General features: G+C 42.4%; 1 protein-coding gene across 2 annotated transcripts in view; it reads left to right on the top strand.

The window, feature by feature from the left end:
* Positions 1-23,688, top strand: part of ARMC8 (armadillo repeat containing 8) — a 67,058-nt gene that overhangs the window by 29,286 nt on the left and 14,084 nt on the right. The window contains exons 12-16 of one of the 2 annotated variants that reach the window (XM_075284949.1): positions 181-330; positions 5,069-5,164; positions 16,850-16,932; positions 18,436-18,517; positions 18,944-19,030. In XM_075284949.1, the coding sequence (XP_075141050.1) occupies positions 181-330; positions 5,069-5,164; positions 16,850-16,932; positions 18,436-18,517; positions 18,944-19,030 (498 nt within the window). The remainder of the gene's footprint in view (positions 1-180; positions 331-5,068; positions 5,165-16,849; positions 16,933-18,435; positions 18,518-18,943; positions 19,031-23,688) is intronic. The other variant, XM_075284948.1, reaches the window with a different exon arrangement.

The following is a 23,688-nucleotide window of genomic DNA, read 5'->3' as shown; positions in this document are numbered from 1 at the left end:
TTTTACAGGCGAATTTTAGCTTTATTCTTATACTGTACAGTTTGCAAAGGTTTTCACTTATTTGTGTCTGTATGATTTAGACTGCAGTGCATAGAGGGTACACTTTAGTCCCTTGGGTTTCTGCTCAGTCAGCACAAACCTGTCCTCTTTCCCCCCTCTTCTTTCCCTGGGGTTTTACAGCACCATGAAACAGAACAATCTGACAGTGAGGACGCAGACTCCAGAGGGGCTATAGATGAGTCCCAGTGCACTGCAGCCTTTCTTACCTTTCCACTGTCACAAATGACCCAGCAAACACAACTTGTCTCACCACCGACTTCAGAGGAAAAGGTGAGTATATGTTACTCGTACAGTTTGATAGGTAGGTGCTTGAGTGTATGTGGCATCTCTGCAGTGTAAACTATGCACAGAAAGGACCCCTAAAGCTAAAAACCCTTTAAAATGTCTTCCCATTATTAAAGCAAACCTGCGACTCCTGCTGTCGTATCAGAGTGTGGTGTATGATGCAACGAGATAAGGTGAGCTCGGGGATATATATACGTTTATATTATTTGGAGCAGAGTAAATCCTGACAGGACGCCTAGGAGAGACCGTGAGAGTCCTGCATACTCTGCCTACATACAATGGTTGACCGCTTACCCTCTATTGGGGTGTGTACATAGAAGGCTGTCCATCATGGTATTGGGACAACCAGTAGGACTCTCAATTGATCTCCTAGGAGTCCTGTCATAATTTACTTGGCTTGCTATTCAGAAATCTTCTTTCAAATCTTCTAAGCCTATATATCCCAGAGCTCTGTATATACAGGTTCTTTTTTTGATAGTTCAGTCTTTCATGGATCGTGAGAACTTGGGTGTTCCCTTGTAGCCTGTCTTGCTTGCTTTCATTTTAAAGTAAAGCTCCACTTTTGAACCAGTTTTTGGTAGGAGTAATGCCGAGTTCACATCTGCGACTCGGCCTCCGTTACGCAGGTTTCCGTTTCCTGCCCGAAACTGGACAAAAGACTGAAACCTGCAGTCATTTTTCAAACCCATTCATTTGAATGGGTTTGAAAAGTGTCCGGCCATGAGCGCCGGTGAGCGTTTTGTGTTCTCCGCGGCGAAACTGGGTGTTTTTTTTTTTTTTTTTTTTTTTTTAACTGGACACAAAGTTGGACATGCAGGACTTTGTGTCCGGTTTAAAAAAAAAAAAAAAAAAAAACTGTTTCGCCCCGGAGAGCATAAAATGCTCCCCAGCGCTCATGGTTTGACAGGTTTCCGTCTTCTGTCTGCAGAAGACTGAAACCCAACAGAAGGAGACCAGGCGCAGATGTGAACGAGCTGTAATACAAAAAGCAGTTCCAATTGGAGAATATTCACACCACGTTCCAGCATACATGCCAGTGTGCCTATAGGCTGTAGACAACAGATCCAACTTTTGGTCTAGGTTTAAGACCCACATTCTCAATTTTATTGCAGTCCACCACTTCTCCAAAAAGTTGATGCTGTGAATATAGTTGCAAAATCTGTCTAGGTTTGGCAGTGATAAGCATCTAAAATTTTACTTTTATTGCATATGAAATATTCCCTCCATTGACCTCTGTGTGTACAGAGGGAGTGAGTGAAGCAGAGGCAAATCCCTGGCACAGTAAATTGAGTGGAGTAGGACACATTGACCCAGATTTACTATTGTGGTTACGACTAGACAATGATGTGAACATGATGCATGTAACTTAGGCCTCGTTCACCTCTGTGTCGGTAATCCATTCAGGGGAGTCTGCATGGGGGGGCCCCCACGAATGGACTACTGAGCGCATTGGTAAGTGGTGTGCAGTGAAAGCACACGGACTCCATAGACTGTAATGGGGTCTGTGTGCTTTCTGCACAGTCTCCACACAAGTCATGCGGACATGAAAGTAGATGTTGAACTACTTTTCTGTCTGCATGTTCCGTGCGGAAAGCACAAGGATCCCATTATAGTAGCCAAGTGGCTACAAAAGGAATGGGAAATATAAGAAGCGTTCTATATACTGATATCTTCTGCTCAACTCACTCCTGGCTTTGGCTAAAAAAGAAGAAAAAAAAAAAGCAACAAAATCTGCATCAAAGGCCACTGTGTGGCCTTAAGGCTAAGGCCCCACGGTCTGTATCCGCAGTACTAAAGCGCTGCAGGAAGAACCGCTGCATGAACGCATTGAGGTTCTTTCCGCAGCGCTTTTAAGAGAAAATTCAGAGTTTTCCTCTGCGGACTTTCTCTTAACATTATATCTACGGGAAAGTCACTGGCATTTCCATAGATATAATTGACTTGCTGCAATTTGCAAGGCTGCAACGTGTCTGTGCTGCGAACTTTGCAGGCAAAGTGGATGGGATTCATGTGAATCCCATCCCCACTTTGCGGAACTGTACAACATCGCGACTTTTCCCGCAGCGTAGATGCTGCGGGCAAATCATGGCGTTTCTGATCCGTGGGGCCTCGGCCTAAAGGGTTTTTCTGGAACGTGGGTATTGATGACCTGTCAAGGTCCTCAGTATCAGATCATTCGGGGTTTGACACCTGGGACCCACGCTGAGTTAGCTGTAACAGTTGCAGCACAAGCTCCTCCTCGTAGGCCATTGAAGTCCCGATTGATCCGCAGCACTGTACCATGTACTATACAATGTATAGTACTATACTTAAAGCTATAGCGTTCAGACAAGAGCTTGCCAAGTAGCTGATCATGGGGGGGCCAGGTTGTGAATCGACCACAATGTGATATCGGTGAGCCATCCTAAAGACAGGCCCTCAGTATCGGATTCCTGAAAAACCCCTTTAATACAAGAAAAAAGGTAAGTTGAATGCATCAGCTATTCAGGATTCTGCATACTCCTACTAGGCTGCGGTTTCAGGCTTTCTGTTTAGTTCTAGGACCAAGAAAAAAAAAACAGAAATTAATATGGGGACAGATCTGTCATATGATGGCAGCAGCAGGTCTTGATGCGCCCCATTGACTATAATGGGTTTCGTCGGGTCTCTTACTGTGTCAGATGAAGTAACACAGTTTGCTGCACTATTTCCTTGACTTTGACGGCGGTTTCTCAGAGTGTCCGATACAGATGTGAACATAACCTTATTATTATACAAATTTATTTAAGAAAACGGAGCTTCACTTTAAATCTAAATAAGCATAAGATGTCATTGTGTCACGCAGTTTGGCTACATACAAAGGTGAATGGATTCCAGTTACGGACAGAAGGAAAGCGCACCTTAAAGGGGATATGTGGTTTCTGCAATTGATGGTCTAGCCTTAGGATAGTTCATCCATATTAGATCTGTGTGATTCTGATACCCAGGACCCCTCACATCTAATATTGATGACCTATCCTAAGGATAGGCCATCAGTTGTAGTAACCGGATAACCCCAATAGGTCACCCGCACTCCTGCCTGGATTGTGACTTTGGCATTATGCTGGTGTGAGCTGAGACTTGCCCATGGATGGATGAATAGGTTACTACTTTGAGTTGTACTAAGCCTGTTACACTTTAGATTAAAGGGAATGTGTTATCAGATACATGCCTCCTGAACTACTGGCATACCTGCTCTGCAATATACATTATACATCTATAGCAAGGGTATGGCTAAAGGTATGACATATTTGCAATTTGCAATTCTGGCACAAAGTAAGCCAACTAACTTACAGTCTACAGATGAACCTGATTTATCACCCACCATGAGCCACTGTGATAAATCTGGCCCATTTTTAGATTGTCTACTGTGTTGTTTTTGTTAGTGGTGCAATACATTACAGTAAGCCATAGCTGGCTATTATGAGGGACTCTCCAGACTTTCCTCAGTCTTGTGGTTCAGGCAGTGTAACCCTGATGACAGGTTCCCTTTAACACCTTAGGGTAAGTTCACGCAGAGTTTTTCTGGTCTGGATTTTAAGGCCGTATTTGCCTCAAAATCCTGACCAAAATGACGGCTCCCATTGAAATCAATGGGAGCCGGTCAGGTGGTTTTTCCAGGAGCCGGAACAAGCCGGTGAGATGCTCATTCTTCAGGCCGTTTCACCTCGCGATTCGGACTGAAGACTCCCCCCTCCTCCCTACTAGGCCCATTCATTGGGCATAATTCAGAGTGGAGTGCGCGACCGGATACCGGGGCAGTTCACCGGCATACAGTCGCGGCTACCCGTTTTCGGCCTCCGCCTCAGGTTCCGGTCTAAAAAAAAAAACCCTGTGTGAACTTGCCCTTATACTGCCTACCCTATTCAAGACATTCAGGAGACTCGGGCACATTAGGCTTCTTCGCTCTGCTTAGCAGTGTGTTCCTACTCTTCCAGATTGCAAATAGGCTTCAGTTTTCTAAAGAAATTAGTGCTAATTTTTTATTTTTTTTTCAGTAGCAGCCCGTTGTGTACTCTGCCCAAGTGGCTCATGTTATTTGAAAGAAAAAAAAAAATTATTTGATCTTTTGGTGGGGGTCAAAAAAAGGCATACTGTCCGATACAGTGTCTGCGTGTGATCTTTTTATTGCAAGCATGTTATTTGTTTTAGCAGACATCCACACAACCAGTTTTCTTCCATGATGGCGTTTGTATTAAAAAATCTCCGTGTTTAATGTTATTACACACTAACCGCTACTGCAGGGGCAGCAGAATTTAATCTCTACATCCCTGCATGCACCGCCATTGCTATAAGCCATCAGCACTATGTCGACACATGGAGAGATCACCTGTCCTGACATGGCTGTTTTAGTGAATACTTGCAGTCCCCATCAGTGTTGTGCCGTTCCCCTGTTACTCCCCTTGTCAAAAGGGCGTGTCCCTAAACAGTAGTTGAAGCATTTATTGATTTCCAGTAGGAATAACAGAGGAACAGAATTGGTGGATAATGGGTTATTCAATTATTTACTAACGCAGACAAGTTGGAAGCGGTGACCGGTTCTCTTAATCCTGAGCTATAAGAGGGATCTGCTCCCACCAGACTGACCTGCCACCAAACACTTGTTTGTGTCGATGTCTTTCCAGTTTGTGAATAATTTGTTACAATGGAGTCTAGCAATACGTCTCACCGTTTTCTTTTATCCTTCTTTCTGTTCGACTATCAGCTCGACCATGACTTAAAACATGCCCACGAGCTGCGCCAGGCGGCCTTCAAGCTCTATGCATCCCTGGGAGCCAACGATGAAGACATCCGGAAGAAGGTGAGTCAGGGAGAGGGACGGACTCCCGTTGTGTCTGCCAGCAGACAGGGTGTGACACCCACCTGAAAAAGTCTCCAGGAAGAGAATTAACAGTGACTGTCATATGTAAAGCCAAAGGCAGAGACTGTCAGGGGTAACTGAAGAATGAATTAAAGAGGCCATTGTTTTTTGTTTTTTTTTGTAAAGTAGGGTAGAATGACGACTTATAAGTTGCCTTCTTTCTGTGTTCAGCTATAACCCTCCACCTTCCGCATGAGCCAGTTCTAATGCACTCTAAAGATTATGGCATCCAGGACTCCTTAATCGTAACGCTACATTGTCCTAACTGTCCAAAGCCGCTGACGCCAGGAGCGCACTTCTAACGTTTCATCATCAGATAAGCTATTCATCACTCAACCCATCCCAATTCCTGTTGGTTGTGGTGACATGGCTTTGTCGTGCACCACTCCTTTCTCTCTTGGTGATATTGATCATTTATAGTAAATAGCACACAGCCATGCCTTTATAGGTGTGTTTATTTCATAGGGGGTTTTTCATGAATTTTTCAGTCTTCCTACTGTTTACAGGCAAGCACTGAGTCACAGGGGATTTTAGGGTAAAGAGGTTACCTGTCTTTTTTTCCATGGTGATCTAGCACTGACTTTACGACTGTCTTCCCAGTCTCTGTTTACAAGCAGGCAGGACCACCAATCTCGCATGAGAGCTCATAATATTTATCCAAATAAAATGCAAATTATATAGCTTTGTAATGAACAAAAAAAAAACCTTTCTGCTCAGCTCCTAAAACCAATAACATGTTGTCTAGGCTGAATTTTCATTTACATTGAGATAGAGAGAGATATATATATATATATATATATATATATATATATATATATATATATATTATATATATATATAAAAAAAAATTTGTTTTTTTTTTTTTGTTATGGTCTAAAAATCTTTTCCTAATAGGGTTCAGTTTTTAGCTGGTTTTCACTCTTTGGTCTGCACTTTTTTTTTTTTTTTTCTCTCATCCTGTTCCGAAAGCTTTGTCCCTTTCAGAGGGCACTGCATCAGAAATACTGTGTGGTGGCTCAGTTTTTAGCTCTTACATCTCTTGTGAGGGTTTATAAACCCCTTTGGTGCTAAATTCTCAGTCTGAGAGTCCAGCTTAAGAAATTGTCAACAGAAAACTAGTTATTTCTTAAAATCTATGTTCACTATAAAAATATGGTTTAAGTATTTTTGAGAGTGATGGAAAAAATTTGATATTTTTTTTTTAATCTTCCTCGCCACTATCCTTACTACATTTTGGAATTTTCACCCTGGCCACTAATCCTAATAGATGACTCCTCCATAGAGAACACCACTGAGCCATTGATGTATCTGCTACTGGGTATATATTATACTACAGCTTATCTACCCCCCCCCTGCACATTTGTATGTCTATAGACTCTCCCATAGACCTTAAGGAGTCTGCTCCATGCTGCTGCTTATAACGGTGAGACAGCTCTAAAGCATATTCTTAAGTGTTAAAGGGTTTTTCTGGGACATTGCTGACCTGTCCTTAGAGTAAGCCCTCATTCACATCAGAATCTGCATGGGGACCCCCCGCAAATGGAATACAAATGCAGTTGCAAGCGCTGTGCTGTAAAAGCACACAAACCCAATAGACTATAATGGGGTCTGTGTGCTTGCCGCCCGCTGCCTACACGAATCATGGGGACAGGTAAGTAGATGGTGAACTACTTTCCTGTCCGCCTGTTCTGTCCGGAGATCTCGCGGCAAGCACATGGACCCCGTTATAGTCTAAGGGGTCTGTGTGCTTTTACTGCACCAGCGCTTGCACTTGCTTTTGGTATTCCGTGGGGGGGGATCCAAATGCTGATGTGAACGAGGGCTAACTCATCAATATGTGACTGGTTGGGGTCAGACAGCTGGGACCCCCACAAATAAGCTGGTGGTTGATGCTGCATTTTATTGTGTGAACCCTGTAGACTTCACCTAGTTCCAATCAGAGCATCGTACAATGCAATGAGTCTGTACTACATATTGCAGCTCAGCCCCATCCACCTGAATGGGACTGAGCTGCTGTTGTACCATGTGACACCACTGGAAAAAGTCTGCAGGGCTCGTGACTACCATACCCTTCAAACAGCGGATTGGCTTAGGATAGGCCATCAATGTGTCAGTCCCAGAATATCCCACTAAGAAGGCAGAGCAGCAGCTCAGGCAATATAGTAACCCCAATAATCCTATACAGAAACCTCTATATACAAATCTACAATCAGAAATTGAAACTGATTAGAAGAAAAGTGAAATATTTCACTATCTAGTTAGAATACCTAGCAATGGGGATAGTGGTCTGCTCTGCATGTTACCATTAGACGGTATTACAGTCCAGAAGGGGCCCGCTCGTGCAGTATTATTGGAGTTACTGTACGGTACATGTCGTTCTTCGGTCACATTATATATCGAATATCCTATAGATGAAGATTCACGTCATTTAGGTTTCCTGCAGGCTAAGTATACCTGACCAAATACCCTCCTCTGTCCATGTGTCCTGACACGGCTGGTGCCCATCATAGAGCAGAGTTCTCGTCTCACCTAATACGTTTTTCTTAAGCCGCTTTGGACAGTTGTGACTGTAGGGTTCTGGATGTCTTACCTTTTTATTTATTTTTTTTACTAACTGGTGACATTGGTTTGCTGACACATGAACTCCGACTTCCATATTCAGCACTAGGTGCTCGCATCACATATACGGTTTGACCAGACCTGCAACTAAGAGGCTTCCTATCTAATAACATTATTGTTGTGCTCTGTGTTCTGACATTTCATTGTAAAATATACAGAAATCTGTTGCTTCTGGTCTGGCCTTTGAATTTTTCTGTTTGTGTAACTTTTTTATATTTTTCTTTAATATTTGATGTGCCAATAAAGCTCTTTGTTTATGATCCTGTAATGGGGAAGTGGCTGTTATGGGGATTCAGAGCAAGACGTAAAATGTGCAGAATTTAATAGTCTTCGGCAGATCTCACTTACCGGTATATTTTCAATGACCACAATGTGATGTACTGGCCTGTCTGAATATTGGACAGACTAAAATCTGAAGGTGGCGAGCACTGGTTTCGTATAGGCCGTGCCGCAAGGCTAGTGGGGCAGAATTGGAAGTGGCTGTGTTAACATCCGTTTATCTCTGGCCATAAACATTTAGCTTTGTCGCCGACTGTCTAATTCGTATGAGACAGTCCTGAATTTTTACAGATGTCAAGATAGTAAGATCAGGCTGTTGGGTTTCAAGTTGAAACTTTCAACATATATGATCGATTTATCTTAGAGAAGATCAGACTTCTCCTAAGATGCAGATTTTCTTTTTCCCATGGGAAAAACACTTGGATACACATGGATGCTTGGCCAAGTATAGCATGCATGTGTATGAGGATGTGTATAGAAAGATGGAAAAATTGTTTTCCAAAGCTTTCAGTGTTATATTCACAGGCAGTATACAAGGCAGATGCCCATGAAGATCATGGGGTGCCAATGGGTGGGGGTGGAAGGGGAGACCCTCAGTCAAGTTCTTAAATGCTATAGCTAAGGGTTTAGGCTCTGTTCCCACGGAGTAACGCGTCGGGCATTCAGACACGTGTCAGAGTGTGAGTGCTCAAAACTAGAGATGAGCGAGTACTGTTCGGATCAGCCGATCCGAACAGCACGCTCCATAGAAATGAATGGATGCACCTGGTACTTCCGCTTTGACGGCGGCCGGCCGCTTAACCCCCTGCGTGCCGGCTACGTCATTTCTATGCGAGCGTGCTGTTTGGATCGGCTGATCCGAACAGTACTTGCTCATCTCTACTCAAAACAGATCCCATTCACTTCAATGGGTGCCGGCTCACGCGCACTACACATTGAAATCAATGGGTTAAAAAGCCTCCCATTGATTTCAATATGTAGCGCGCATGAGCCGTCACACATTGAAGTGAATGGGATCTGTTTTGAGCGCTCACACTCTGACGTGTATACGTGTCTGAATGCGCGGCGCGTTACTCTGTGGGAACGCAGCCTTAAACTTTTGGGACCAGAGTCTCCTGCTCCAGGCTGTCATATAGCAGGAGCCCGACTGACCACTCCTGGGTCATCACCTACTGGATTTCCTGCAACCATTACATAATCCAGTTTATGACATACAAGTATTTCATAGTGCCTTAAGGGATTAATTTGTTTCTGTCTACCCCCTGTATCCAAAAAAACAAACCCCAAAAGTCTTTGCTTATCTGTAATAACTAGTGCATATTCCTATAGTACTAAGAAAAGATCCAAATGTTCTTACCAAAACACACTTGAAGGGGTTTCCCATAAATCCCAGCTGGAATCATTTTGTTGTGGCTACTTCTGGTCACCAGGGGGAGCCAGCTGCTACACTTGGCTGCAGTGTTCCAGATCTGTGTGTGAGAGCCTGTCCACCATTGGCACTTGGCACTAATGGTTTTGGGTGTAAGGCGTCTAGTGAGTGGATTGTTGGTCATCGGTGGGAAAAGTAAGACTTCCTCTGAAAATAAGCTCTAACCCATCTTTCAGATCAAAAAAATATAAGATCCTGTCTTTCCATATTTGGAGATACACTGTATTTCATCACCGTACTTTGAAGGAGGAGTCCTGGAAGTGATGCGCCCCCCCCCATAGAGTAGTAATCTTAGCCGTTAGCAGTGTTATGTGAGCCAAAGCCAGGAGTGAATTTAGTAAAAAGGGAGAAATATAAGAACTTTCTTTTTATATTTCCCATTCTTTCAGAAACCAGTCTTTGCTTTGGCTAAAAAAAAAAATTAAAAAAAAAAAATCAGCTTTTCCTAGATATGGCGACAGTCTAAAGCGGCGGTCACGCTGCCGCTGCTGTCCGACCTGGGCTATCCACTGTAAACCCCGGGGAAACCGGACAACAGATGGCTTGCAAGCGGTCTGCTTTAAACCCATGCGTGCAGACACAAAGTCCTGCATGTGGGACTTTACAGCGGACACTCCGGGGCGGACAGCAGCGCTAGTGGGAACCCAGCCTTAGGGGGTATTCACACGATGTAACGCGGTGTTGATTCTGACACGTTAACTCGTGTAAGAATCAGCGCCGCAAAACAGAATCCCATTGATTTCAATGGGTTCTGTTTAACGTGCGAAACACATTTTGCAGTTTAGGTGTGATTTAAGAGCTGCATGCATTCCCTCCCCCCATGATTTTTCAGATAGTTGCAGATTTAACAAATCAAATAAGTAAAATAAAATAAATCTGTTTCATCTGTCAAAACTGCATCAAACTCTACAGGAAAAATGTGGGGTTAAAAATCCACAACAACCACAATGTGTTACTGTTTTTGTGACTTGGGATATCTGATATTAATGGCGTGTACTTTCAAATTTTTCTCCTTGCAAATGTGGTGTTTATATACAACAGATGGATCCAGAAACCCTTCCAATGACATGCAAAAGAGGATTATTATTCAGATCAAAAATAAATAAGATGACATAGAAGTGCAGCAAGTATTGCAGAAAAATACATCCAATTTATTTAGGAAGACAATGGACAAATCTGTTCCAGTTCCTTACATTTGTCATAACAAATCCTATGAGCCCCCTGGTAAAAACATTTTGCAGTGAATGTCATTAAATTACATCAAAAGACAGTTCACTTAAGGACTCCTGGAAGGCTGTGGGGGCCGGTGGGAGATTTTAACATCTTCTCATACATTTACCAAGAAAATGAGATTGAATGACATAAATTCTAGATAGATTCCATACTCTGTGATACTGCTGGCTAAAGCTGATGACACTACTATTGGCCATCCAATCCCAAAGTCTTACCATCATGGGCCCTGCTGGTCAGGGGGTCATAGATGTTGTCTTGTAGGATACTGTACTACCTGCAGACGGCATAGGCAGGCCCCTAGGCAATTGGTGGTCCGGCTCATAGTTTGTTTTTAATACCTCTGTTGAGGGGTCCATTGAATGCTGTATGACTTCTGAATCAGAATAGTCAGCTGCTGTATGAAGTACAGGATAGCAGTATATACAGATTAGCTCCATGCACACAGCCCTGTATTATGCATGAGCACTTGCCTTAACCAGGATAGTGTAAATGGCGAATTAAGTCCTGCTTTCCTTACTGATCCCATTAACCTTCTATACTGCTTACATATTGGTCCTTGTCACTCCTATCAACACAGAGGAAATGACCACTCAGCCGATCCCTGCCCGCAGACAATATGTTGTGGGTCACCTTGGGCCAGTGATTGGTTGAGTGGTGATGCCTTGTGTGTTCGTAGAGGTCAGAATATAAATTTTGTGACCCCTAAGACCCGGGAAGTGTCTGAACAGAAGTGACTTGGGATCGATAACAGGACGATTTCAGTATATCGCACTGTTCTGAGCCTTTTTTTCTAAAGAAATATTTTATTGGCCTGACAACCCTTTAATGTTCTATGTACAATGGGCATGGTAACATTTGGATCAGCTCATACTTTCTAATAGACTTCCTAACATTGTAGGAATCCATACCCTTTAAAGGGGTTTTTCCAACTCTCCTGCTCACCAACCTGCATGCTGTGTGCTCTGTTCACTTCCTAGTTTTCTCAGTGAATTGGTGGGCGGGGTTTCATCTGCTCTTCTATCTCTCTCCATAGCAGTACATGTTTGCAGTCAGTAATGAGGGATGGTTTTAAATAAATTAGCAGAGTATCACTGGAAGACGCACAATATGAAGCTGATGTAGCAGAGCTGGATTTGTTAGGTAATGAGAATCCCAAATTGACATGCTACAGGACCAAGAGTCAGCTTGCAATAAACTCCGTTTTATGTCTGTGTTTACATACAGAGGTGACAGACTCCTTGTCTCAGCCCTTATCAGCAAAATTCAATTAGCAGACTGATACCCGGAAGAGGGAGATAAACGGCTCATAAATACAAGCTGCTCTGAGCACTCAGCCCCCCTCGCCTCCTGAGAGCAGGGAGCTACGTCAGATGTCCTGGGTGGGGAAATAAGATCATCCCCAGGTCCGTGGTTATGGAAACGAAGTGTAAACAATGAAGTGAATAATCTCAGCAGCCAAACAAAGCATCTTTGCTGAAGCAATGTATTTAGGAAAAGTCTTAAATCCACATAAACTAGCAGTATAGATGGGATCCTTGAGATGGGACAACCCCTTTAACAAAATAAATATTTTGGAATGTAAAAAGAACAGAGATGAATTTTTTCCATAGGCCATACTTTATGTAAAATACCCACTTGTCATTTATGTAACTTGTGCACTTCACTTTTTTTTTTTTTTTTTTTTTTTATTACATTTTTTTTCTTTTGGTTGTGATTCCTTGTACCTCCATGCCCCTTGTATGTCTTTAGAATCCTACTGTCTTTGAATTGGCCTCTGCCCCGTTACACTTATGGAACTTCCCATCACAAAATCAGCACGTTGTATCAATTTATTTGTATAAATGATTTCTTCTTTCTTTTTATTTATTTTTTTTTTTTTTTTATACAAGATGGTAAAATTTAAAGTTTTCCAAAATCTATTTCTTTTTTTAAATGTATTTATTTTATTCTTTGAGAACATTCGAAGACCTTAGTAAACGAGTTTCCACATTTTCTGACAAGCCATAATTGCAAGCTCCCCCTACTTTAGACCATGTGAAAAGGTCTATGCAAGTAATAACTGTGTGACGTGTTGTTTTGAACCGGCAACAAAGTGTACTTCCATTAAGCTGTCATAGAAACTTGCTTCTATGCTCCTTTATTTTGCATAATAATGCAATTTGCTAAAAAAATAATACCAGTTACCGACTGAAAATGCCTAGTGATTAACACTTGTCTTGCACGTTGTGATTTTTATTTTTTATTTTTTTTTTATGCATTTTTCCAATTTTGTAACCTGCAAAACACATTTTGTTGATTTTGTTTTTAAATTTGTTCAATGTATGTCTGAGGAAAATGAAATAAAGAGTCATCTCCGCTGAACAACTCGCTGGATGTGTTGTGTTTTCTCAGTATTTTCCCCAGACATTTTCTGACCATTGACATAAAATTTGGGAACAGCATACAAGTATCAAATTGTCAGTATATGGGATAGATGTACACATGCATATTGAACATACTAATACCAAAGAAAAGAGCCCACTGAATAAGGGTCTAATATCCAGCATGGTTCATTACTGACTTTCTAATGTGCAGATGTAGAGGACACGGCACAATTGCTATATTTTCTCTAGCCTTTACCATTCCTGAGCAATCAGTGCTGTCAGTTTTGTCAATTAGATTTCAATTAGGAGTCAGTAAAGGGGTGTGATCCAGATCTTTGACAATTAGTCCTATCACCTTGCAACGCTAGAGTTCTGAGTTCAGATCCCACCAAGGACAACATCTGCATGGAGTTTGATCTACATGTGTGTCATCCAAAAACATATCGATAGGGAATTTAGTTTGTGAACCCATCTTGGGCCGGTGAGTAATGCTCTGTGAAGCATTACAGGTTATATTGGCACTATATATCTAAATGAATATCTGAATAAATACAATCTAACACTTTCTCGGGAATGGTAGGGTTATAGAAAATATCCCAACTGTGCCAGAACCAGAGGAATGATGGCTATTAAAGGAAGAAAAGAATTGGAATTGGTAGAGGAGGTGAAAGGCCCCTTCTAAAGGCCATGTACACTTTTTGGGTCAATTTTTATCTTATTTATAAAGTAATGAATTTGAAATCTAATCCAAGTGGACTGGAGTCAACCTTTTGCTTTCACCTTCTCCAGCATATAAAATATATATATTTTACAAACCCCATTATAGAATTTTATTTTTATTTCTTTTTAAGCACAAATTATATTTATATATCAATCAACTATATTAAATTGTAACAGGTGTACATAACCTTTAAAATCTGTCATAAAGTACTGATCTCTGGTGCCAAGGCCATAGTGATCGTAAAAGGTCACCCAATCCCTATGTACATCGTCCACATTCAAATAATCCATCCCCCAAGCTCAGCATGACATATTTGCCTGTATTTTTTTTAAGGTGCTATAAACCATTTTTCATAAGTGATTGCATGCTTACATTAAATTTATCTCGTTATTCAGCCTCTCACACACTCTATGAAGAAAGGAGGGGTGGAGTAAGGGTCTCCTGCTGGCTGCTTATTTGATTTATTACCTCATGCTGTGCACTCCATAGCCTCTTATCTACAAACCTGTTAAGTGTACAGAGTGTAAGAGCAACAGTTATAGAGTGCTTTTTCTATCGTGCATCCCCTCATCATAGACTAGTGTGTAGAAGGTAACACTAGGTTCATACTAGCATTTGGGGATTCCGTCCTCCATTCCGCTTAAAATATGCGGAGAGAAAGGCCTGCTTTGTGCACTTTCTCTTCCAATTTCTCTTCCAATCTCTGCGGGTAACTTTTTTTTTTTTTTTTTTTTTTTTTTTTTTTCTTTGGGTTCACAAGCGAACCCGAAGAACGGAAACCCATACCTAAGTGTGAACTCTTCCTAATGGTGGAGAAAGAGAGTTATTTTTCGATAAATTTCTATTACACGTTTTATTTTCACATGTACTATTCATTTATGCAAAGTTGTTTTTAACTGGAATGGCTGGTTGTGGATAAAGAGAAAATGCAGTCCAACCTATGGGCAGAATGTGTTAGAGCAGGGAAGCTAAAAAGATTCCTATACGTTTGTATATAACGTGTAATGCTCTTTGTGATTTAATTCCTGCTCATTGTGGATTTCAGAGTCCATTGGGTGGTCCTACTCTGGTCCTCTTATACAAGGATATCTATTAATTGCAGACTGGACCTGTAAGGGTAAGAGTTAGAAAAGGGTTAATATGAAGGAGTTCCAAGTTTCCTTGCATTGTGGGAACAGCTTCAGTCTGCTCCACAACATATTGCCTGTAGGCCGGACTGCATTCTCCGAGTGCCAAGCTTTCTATACACTTTTAATGAAGGCTACATCATTCACAATTCACATATAATATTTACCCAAGACACAATAGACACTCGTGTTCAGAGGCTGAATTTCTGGACCCTCATCTACCTTGTATCATTTATACTACTAGGCAGGGGGCTCTGAGTGTGACTGCTAACCCAACTTTCCCTATTTCCCTGACATCCCCCTGCTTGTATCCACTTTTCTTGAGCATGAAACTGCAAATAATTTTTAATAACTCAAGTTCTGGGTTCTAGATCTCCATTTTAGCCCTGGAATAAATGAAATGAAGAGAGACAAGAGAGACATTCAGACCAGGTTTAAGACTTTCTTTGAGTTTCCATTGGAGACTCCGCCGCAGATTACACCTAAAATTGGCGGAAACCTGCCGGACACTCGGTGGACTCCATTATAATCTATAGGGTCCACAGATAACCACTTTCTAAGCAGACAGCTGTCTTTCAGGACCCGAACAATGGAGAGCCAAACGCTATTGTGAACCTAGAGAGTTATTCCTTTGTCAAAACAATTATATTTTTTGTGGATAGTTATCCAGTTTGTTATACCAATGACTAAAGCTGGGCACACTGACTTATTTAGACAAATGGGGATCCAAGGTGAGGCTAAGCTGGTTCTTAACACCCATGGTCAGAGAGGGATTTCTGGTTATAATGGTCTATAAAATACTGCTATATCCCCTGAGCAAGCCCTGAAGTCTAGAAACATTATTACAGTCTATAATGCTAAGATTGTGTTGTGCTATACAGTATAAGATATATATTTTTGCACAGGGGTCCCCCTTATTTTTGTTATTGGCGGAGGCTTCCCACACTGAGCCACTTGTATCCTACCTTCATGACGTGTGATCGGCAGAAACCCTTAGGGCTAGTTCACTCTGGGCACGGGACCGTGTATATTGGTCCTGATTTTGATGCGGGAAGCCAAGTCAAAATAGGACCAAAATGCGCCAACTGCGACAGTCGCGGCTTCCTGCTCCGGAGTAGGCCCAAATGAATGGGCCTAGTCTGGAGGGTGCTGTCGCGAGGCGGACACCAGGGCTGATTCGGCAGCGGAATCCGCCTGAAGAAAGGGCAGTTCGCTTCTATTTCCGTGAGCGGTATGTTCCAGCAAAAAAGAAAGTTACCGGTTTACATAGACCTCTATTGTGAGGGGGCGGCTTCTGAGCTGGATTTGACGTCAGAATCCGCCCCCTCTTGCCCCGTGTGAACGAGCCCCTAGGGTATGTGCACACGGTGGAATTTGAAGCCGAATTTTTCTTCTTGACCAAATTCCACATCACCCAGGCAGAAGCTTTTTTCTGCCTCCCATTCACTTCTATGAAGATGGAGCATAACACTTATTTTCTCGACGAGCTGCAAAATTCCGTGTCTGACTCCCATTGGCGGCTGGTTTAAGGCCCATTTTGGAGTTGATGTTGAGGTGGAATCCACCTCAAATTCAGCACCAAATTACGCTGTGTAATTCAATGTTTACTATGAGGTTTGTGTATGGATCAGATGATCAAATGTTTTCTTATTTTATTACTTATTTTTAGGTTGTGTTTATACCATTGGTTGACAAATGACAGATACCATAAAGTTGTAGAACTCAGCAGAGGCCATTTTCATGTATCATCTCTATATGGATGTATAACTGCAAAGTGCATGATATATCAGTATAAGAAGGATAGGAACATAAAATCCGTGATGTTATTTATGCTGCATTAACATCTCTCTCCAGATCATTGAGGCTGAGCATATGATGGACCGGATTGTGAATGGCTTGTCAGAGACTAGTGTCAAGGTGCGGTTAGCTGCAGTCAGGTATGAATTCCATAGGATATACTCTGTATACTACTGTTGTGTTTGAGTACAGCGACTTCATTGCTTTTAGTATCATAAACAAAGCACAAGTTCCATTATAAAGAATCGGTCCTATTAGAATATTAATAAGTTATAGAAAATATTAAACAGAAATTCTAAATTATTGGTCTGAATTTTTTGATATGCTGTTTAAAATGGCGCCCTCTTTGGCTGGAGGTATAGTAAATGTAAAAGATACTGGAAAATCCTAAGTGACCCCATTGCCTTTAAAGGGATTCTACCATTAAAATCAAATTTTTTGACCCTAACTCGTAAGAATAGCCTTAAGAAAGGCTATTCTTCTCCTACCTTTAGATCTCTGCGTCGCCGTTCGGTATATAATCCAGTTTTCACCGGTATGCAAATGAGTTCTCTCGCAGCACTGGGGGCATCTCCAATGCTGCAAGAGAACTCTCCAACGCGTCTCCATCTTCTTCAGGAATGGGTCTTCTTCTGGCGGTCGCTTCAAACTTCTAGTCCTCAGGTAGCCAACTGTGCATGCCTGCCGGCCACAAGAAAGTAGCCTCTTCCAATACTGTGTAAGCGGCCATTTTCTTGTGGCCCGCGAGCATGCGCAGTCGGCTTTGCCCTAGACCAGAGGCCTAGAAGTTTGAAGCCAACCTCCGGATGAAGACGCAAAGAAGACACGTTCCTGAAGAAGATGGAGATGGCGCTGGAGAGTTCTCTGGCAGCATTGGGGACGCCCCCAGTGCTGTTTGAGCGCTGAGGACCGCCCCCAGTGCTGCGAGAGAACTCATTTGCATACTGACAAAAACTGGGATTTATACCAAATGGTGGCGCAGAGAAGGCATCTAAAGTTAGGAGACGAATAGCCTACGTGTTAGTGACAAAAAAATTCAATTTTAATGGTAGAATCCCTTTAAAGGGGTCGGTCAGGGTTCTGGCATTTTTGATGGAAAGGAAAGTGTTACAAATTTAATTATTCTACCTGTTAAAGTACCAGATAGGATGACAGGTACCTGAGCTGGACCCTGAAAACAACTATTAAAGGGCTCTCCCACTAACAACACTTTTGCCTTATCCACAAGACGGGGCATAGGTGTCTGCTGGGCGTCTGGCTGCTGACACCCCCATTTATCATGGGAACAGGGGTTCCTGGGTATCCTGATAATGAAGATGTGTAACAACTGCTTTATTCACTTCTATAGGAATGGCAGAGTGCTATTTTTGGATGGCAGTCATGTAGAAGTAAAAGGAGTAGTGGTCCAGACTATTTATGCTCCATTCACACAGGGAACTTGGGAACCTCTGTCCTTATGGTCGCTGGAGGTCCCAATAATTGGAACTCAGCCATCGGACATGTTCACACAAGTGGTGTTAGTGAAAAGACTTTGATTTAGGATCTATTATCTCTGAGATAAATGTGCGCCATAGGTTATAAGAGGCATACCCCAAACTGAATAATAGACACTAATAGGAATGTAATTACATCTTTCTCTCTAGATGTTTACATAGTTTATCCAGATCAGTCCAACAACTCCGTACCAGTTTTCAGGATCATACCGTTTGGAAGCCCCTGATGAAGGTAATTCACTAATAAAGTTGTATTTTCTTATGCCTCCGAGCGCCATCGCCCTTTGTATTGCTGATCAGTAAAAGCCCTTAAGATGAAACCCCTCTTTGATCAATTATGAAATATCCACCCTAATAATAGACCATAACATTAAAAAGTTAAAGGATTTTTTCAGGCTAAAAATATTAGTGGTCTATCCTAATGAAAGGTGATCAATATCAGATTAGTTGAGGCCCAATACCACTATTTATCCGCTATTCTCAGCAGCAGAGAATGGAGCAGGAGGCAGACAGCTGGGTTATGTGTGTATTAGCCAGACCAGGTTACTACAGATCACCTCCCGTTCACTTGAATAAGAGCTAAGCTGCAGTGACTCTGTTTAGCCATCATTCTCTTTCTCTAACATATATGGACTCTAAAATGTCTTCTTTTCTATAGGTCCTACAGAATGCCCCTGATGATATTCTGGTGGTGGCTTCATCAACATTATGCAACCTTCTTCTTGAGTTCTCGCCTAGTAAAGAGGTTTGTGTTCTCTTCCTTCATTGTAAAGGAGACTTTAGGCTTAAATATCTTATCCTAACTCAGGCTTCATTTTGAGGTGTACGGTATCTGAGCGCAGACAGTCCTTATCAGCAAGTCTCTAATACACTGATCTAGTTCACAATAACTACCTTGTTATACTGGTAGTGAGCAGGGTTATACTGGTAGTGAGGGATGGCTGTGCTGCTATCACTGGTGACATTGTACTAGAAATTTGTTAAAGCAACTTCCTATGGGGCATTCACACTCGTGTCCGCCTGCTGAGTATCCGTCCCTATTTACCGCAGTAGTATTAGACTCTAAAATATTCTTCTGAAGCCTACTATAGTTCACTATACACTGATATAAAACAGTGGTCTATGGGTCAGTTTGCAGCAGATTCCTATTTAGAGGCTGTGCTGTGACTACCTGTTAGTGACTATACATTTTACACAATTTTCTTTTGTTTTGTTTTTTTGCTACTCTTGCAAGCATTGCCATCTCTACATTGACTTCATTGCAAAAACTTCTGCTTTATATTGCAAATGATGGTGACCTCAGGCATTTCATCAGATTGGACACAGGCAGTTCTATATACTGCAGGAAAGCAGACAGTGCACTGAATTCAGCTCACTTTCGGCTTTCCAGATCTGTGCCCCGGGTAAAGTGCTATCGGTCCCGGTACTGTAGCTCTTTACAGTCAGAAGGGCGTTTCCGACAGTCAGTCAGGAACGTCCTTCACCACAGCAGCGCCTATCGCGTTGTACAGTGTGAGCGGGGAGGAACACCCCCTCCCTCTGCTCACAGTGCTCGTCCATAGACGAGTATTATCAGGAGAGGAGGGGACGTTCCTCCCCGCTCACACAGTACAGTACGATAGGCGCTGCTGTGGAGAAGGACATTCCTGACTGACTGTCGCAAACGCCCTTCTGACTGTAAAGCGCTACGGTACCGGGACCGATAGTGCTTTACCTGGGGCACAGATCGGGAAAGCCGATAGTGCGTTGAATTCAGTGCACTGTCAGCTTTCCAGCAGTATATAGAACTGCCTGTGCCCAAATCTGATGAAAGGTCCTCTTTAAGGCTTATTCTGTTTCAAATGACAATACGTATTTAATGAAACTTTGCTCCTGTGAATTAAGCAGATTGTGCCCAAACTGTATTTCCTGAGGAAAAAAAAGTAGCTTCTGTGGTTTGATCTGTACTACAGACTTATCAGGCTGACAGCATGCTCTACCTTATATCATCCTGTATGTACCCTTGTCACACAGTGACCTATGAAATGTATGTCTACACTGGTAAAGGAATGACTGCGGTTTGGAGTATTATGGAAAAATAAACTTTCCTTTCCCTCTAATGTTTCCTTGAGAAAGCAAATTAACATTCAGCTACTTATCTCTTTGAGAAATGAAGACAAAATAATTGCATTGCAAGTAAATGAGGCCGCACAACCTGATGCTGACACTGATCACTGCTGTCACTGCAATGTATTGCACTCAAGTTGTAGAGAACATCAAGTGACCAAACTTTTAATGATATAATATATATATATATATATAATCTCCTTATTACCCTCGCCCCTTTTCCTATCAGCATGATTGCAACTACTTGTGTAACTATAGGGGTTGCAATGGTCACCACTACAACTGAGCCTTGTAGCCAGGGGGGCGCCAGGTCACCATCACCACACTGACTAAACTTCTGAATCTCATTTCTGATGTCCTATGACGGCTCACAGTCTGTGGATTGTAAATTTATCAGATCTGCCCTCTGGTGTACTGGAGTGAGATAGATGAAGAAATGATACACAGCCTTTCCCTGTCAGAAAGGAGAAATTAGCATTTTAATAGTAAAATCAGCATTTGGTCAGCAGCATATAGTCTGTGGCACAAAAGGGGACACAGGCATAAAATCACAGACGCTAGAATGTAACAACATGTCTCAGGGTTGGGTGACTTTGTTTTATTAAGTTCATAAAATGTAGGTTTTGTAAGGTTGGCTTTGGGTGCATTCACACTACGTAAATGGCAGCTTATTCTGAACTTAAAACACGTTCAGAATAAGCGGCGTATAAAGCAGTTCCATTCATTTCTATGGGAGCCGGCATACGAGCGCTCCCCATAGAAATGAATGGGCTGCTTTTTTCACTGCGAGCACTCCCATTGAAGTGAATGGGAAGTGTCGGCGTGTACGGCTCGGCATGAGCAGAGCTATCCGTACACGCCAGCACGTCCCATTCACTTCAATGGGACTGCTCGTAGTGAAAAAAGCAGCCCATTCATTTCTATGGGGAGCGCTCGTATGCCAGCTCCCATAGAAATGAATGGAACTGCTTTATACGCCGCTTATTCTGAACGTGTTTTACGTTCAGAATAAGCTGCCGTTTACGTAGTGTGAATGCACCCTTAGTCTGTATAATCGGTCAGACTGTTCAGTTGTTGTAAATTTGTGCTCTGATTTAGTTGTGAACAAGCCTTATTGGTGGTCTGGACCCAAATAGAGAAGGAAAGGCAAAATGTAAACGGTGCTAACACTAGGTTCACACTTGCTTTCAGGTTTGTAGTCCGCTTGGGGTCTCGAAAAACAAAAACCCTATCCGCTTAAAAAGCGACAACCCGCAGATCCCATAGACTATAATGGAGTCCATCTAGCTTCTGCCGAAAACAACAGAGAGAAAAGTCCTTTATTCTCTCCACTGATTTTAAGCAGAGTGGGAGACCAAGTCTCCTACCGAGACTCAAACGCTAGTGTGACCCTAATGCCACATGTACAGATGGGACACAGCCGGCAGTAGTGAGGAGAAGCTGTTTGCTCTACGGACCGTGAATGTTTAAAGGGATTCTATCATTGGATACCCTTTTTTTTCTGACTAACACGTAGGAATAGCCTTAAGAAAGGCTATTCTTCTCCCATCTTTAGACGTCTTCTCCGCGCCGCCGTTCCGTAGAAATCCCAGTTTTCTTCAGTATGCAAATGAGTTCTGTTGCAGCACTGGGGGCGTCCCCAATGCTGCGAGAGAACTCTCCAGCAAAGCCTCCATCTTCTTCTGGAACCCCTTCTGCCTGTGTCGTCTTCTGTCCTGGGTTTCAATCATCTAGGCCTCGGGCAGAGCCGACTGCACATGCCAACAGCCACAAGAAAATGGCCGATTACTCAGTAAGCTGTGTGGCCTGTGTTTTGCAAAGTGAGCGTCTTGTGCCTCTCCACAAGGAAACTGTTTTGTTTTGTTTTTTAACCGGACACAAAGTCCTGCATGTCCGACTTTGTGTCCGGTTAAAAAAAAAAACAATTTCGCCGTGGAGAGGCACAAGACGCACACAGACGGTCACTCTACAAACCCATTCAAGTGAATGGGTTTGAAAACTGACCGCCTGGTTTCCGTCTCCTGTCCAGTTTGTCTCGGCAGAAGATGGAAACCCGAAAGCGGAGGATCAAGGTTTGAACCCACCCTCAGACTTATGGAGATCGTGAAGTATAGCACTCAGGGGACTGGTGATCTTGTGCTTGATGGGGGTCCCAATGATCAGACCCCCCCTCCCAATCCGGCACGTATCCCTTATCCTGTGGACATCATAGAAGTATTGTTAGTGGAAACCCCTTGGCTTTCTAGCAGTTTATTTGGCTCAAGTTTTTGCGAATCAGCAAAGTTTCCTTATGAACAGCCTCCGCCCTCAGAAGATGTCGGGCTTTCCTTATCCTTCCTACCTTTTATAAGCCATTTTTTGTTCTATGAAAATCCTATGACATTCAGAGTTAATTTACTGAATGTTACAAATGCTTTTGGAAGAAAATGGATTTGACAGTATAAAAAATTCACGACCAATGGTGAACCACATATCCCTGTGCTTTTTGGGAAGGAGCAGCAGGAATGACGTGTGTAGAGACCTCTAATGACTCCCCGGTGAGCACTAGGAACGCATAACCATCTTGTTTTCCATTATTACTAGTAACTTTCATCAAGAAACATCCTGTACTTTTGTTTTTATCAGATATTAAATTAGTGGATGTGGTAGGGAAAATGAATGGAGCTCATGTGTATGAGTCAGCGGTATTAACCCTTTCTGTTTGTTTACTGTCGCCTGTTCCTCGGATGAAAACTAGCTTAGGCCTGTGTGGCATTTGTTAGGAAATGTGCATGTCAGCAAGATCAGTCCAGTGCTGTCCTATATCCAATGTTGTTATAAATGTTTACTCACTGGTACACCAAACTTCAGGAATATGGTTGTTAGCAGCTCACTGTCACCTCCAACTAACACAGGAACATAGAAAAGGTGCAAAACCTGCCCTCACATACTGACCACTGACAGGATAGAGATACCAAATTCTAACAGGGAATATAAAATCCCAGATACGTTCGCCTGTAACACACCTAATGTAGTGTATTTAATAATGTGTACCAAATGTTTCACTGAAAATCTATATGTTGGAGAGCCCGCTCAGAATGAGAATGAACGCATGTCGCCATACAATTAGAGAACAGAGAATGGAACTTCCCGTGCCAAAACATTTCTGCAATGAAGATCATAATATCACCAATGACATGAAAATTTTGATTTTAAGAGGGAATTTTAAATCAAAGAAACAGCGACTGATTCATAAATACAAGAACATGACCCTATTTAACACTCTGGAGAATGGAATGAATGTCTCACATGGGTTCA

Source organism: Leptodactylus fuscus, chromosome 8, assembly GCF_031893055.1.
Source record: "Leptodactylus fuscus isolate aLepFus1 chromosome 8, aLepFus1.hap2, whole genome shotgun sequence".
Lineage (NCBI taxonomy): Eukaryota > Metazoa > Chordata > Amphibia > Anura > Leptodactylidae > Leptodactylus > Leptodactylus fuscus.
This window is presented reverse-complemented; position numbering and strand designations above follow the sequence as displayed.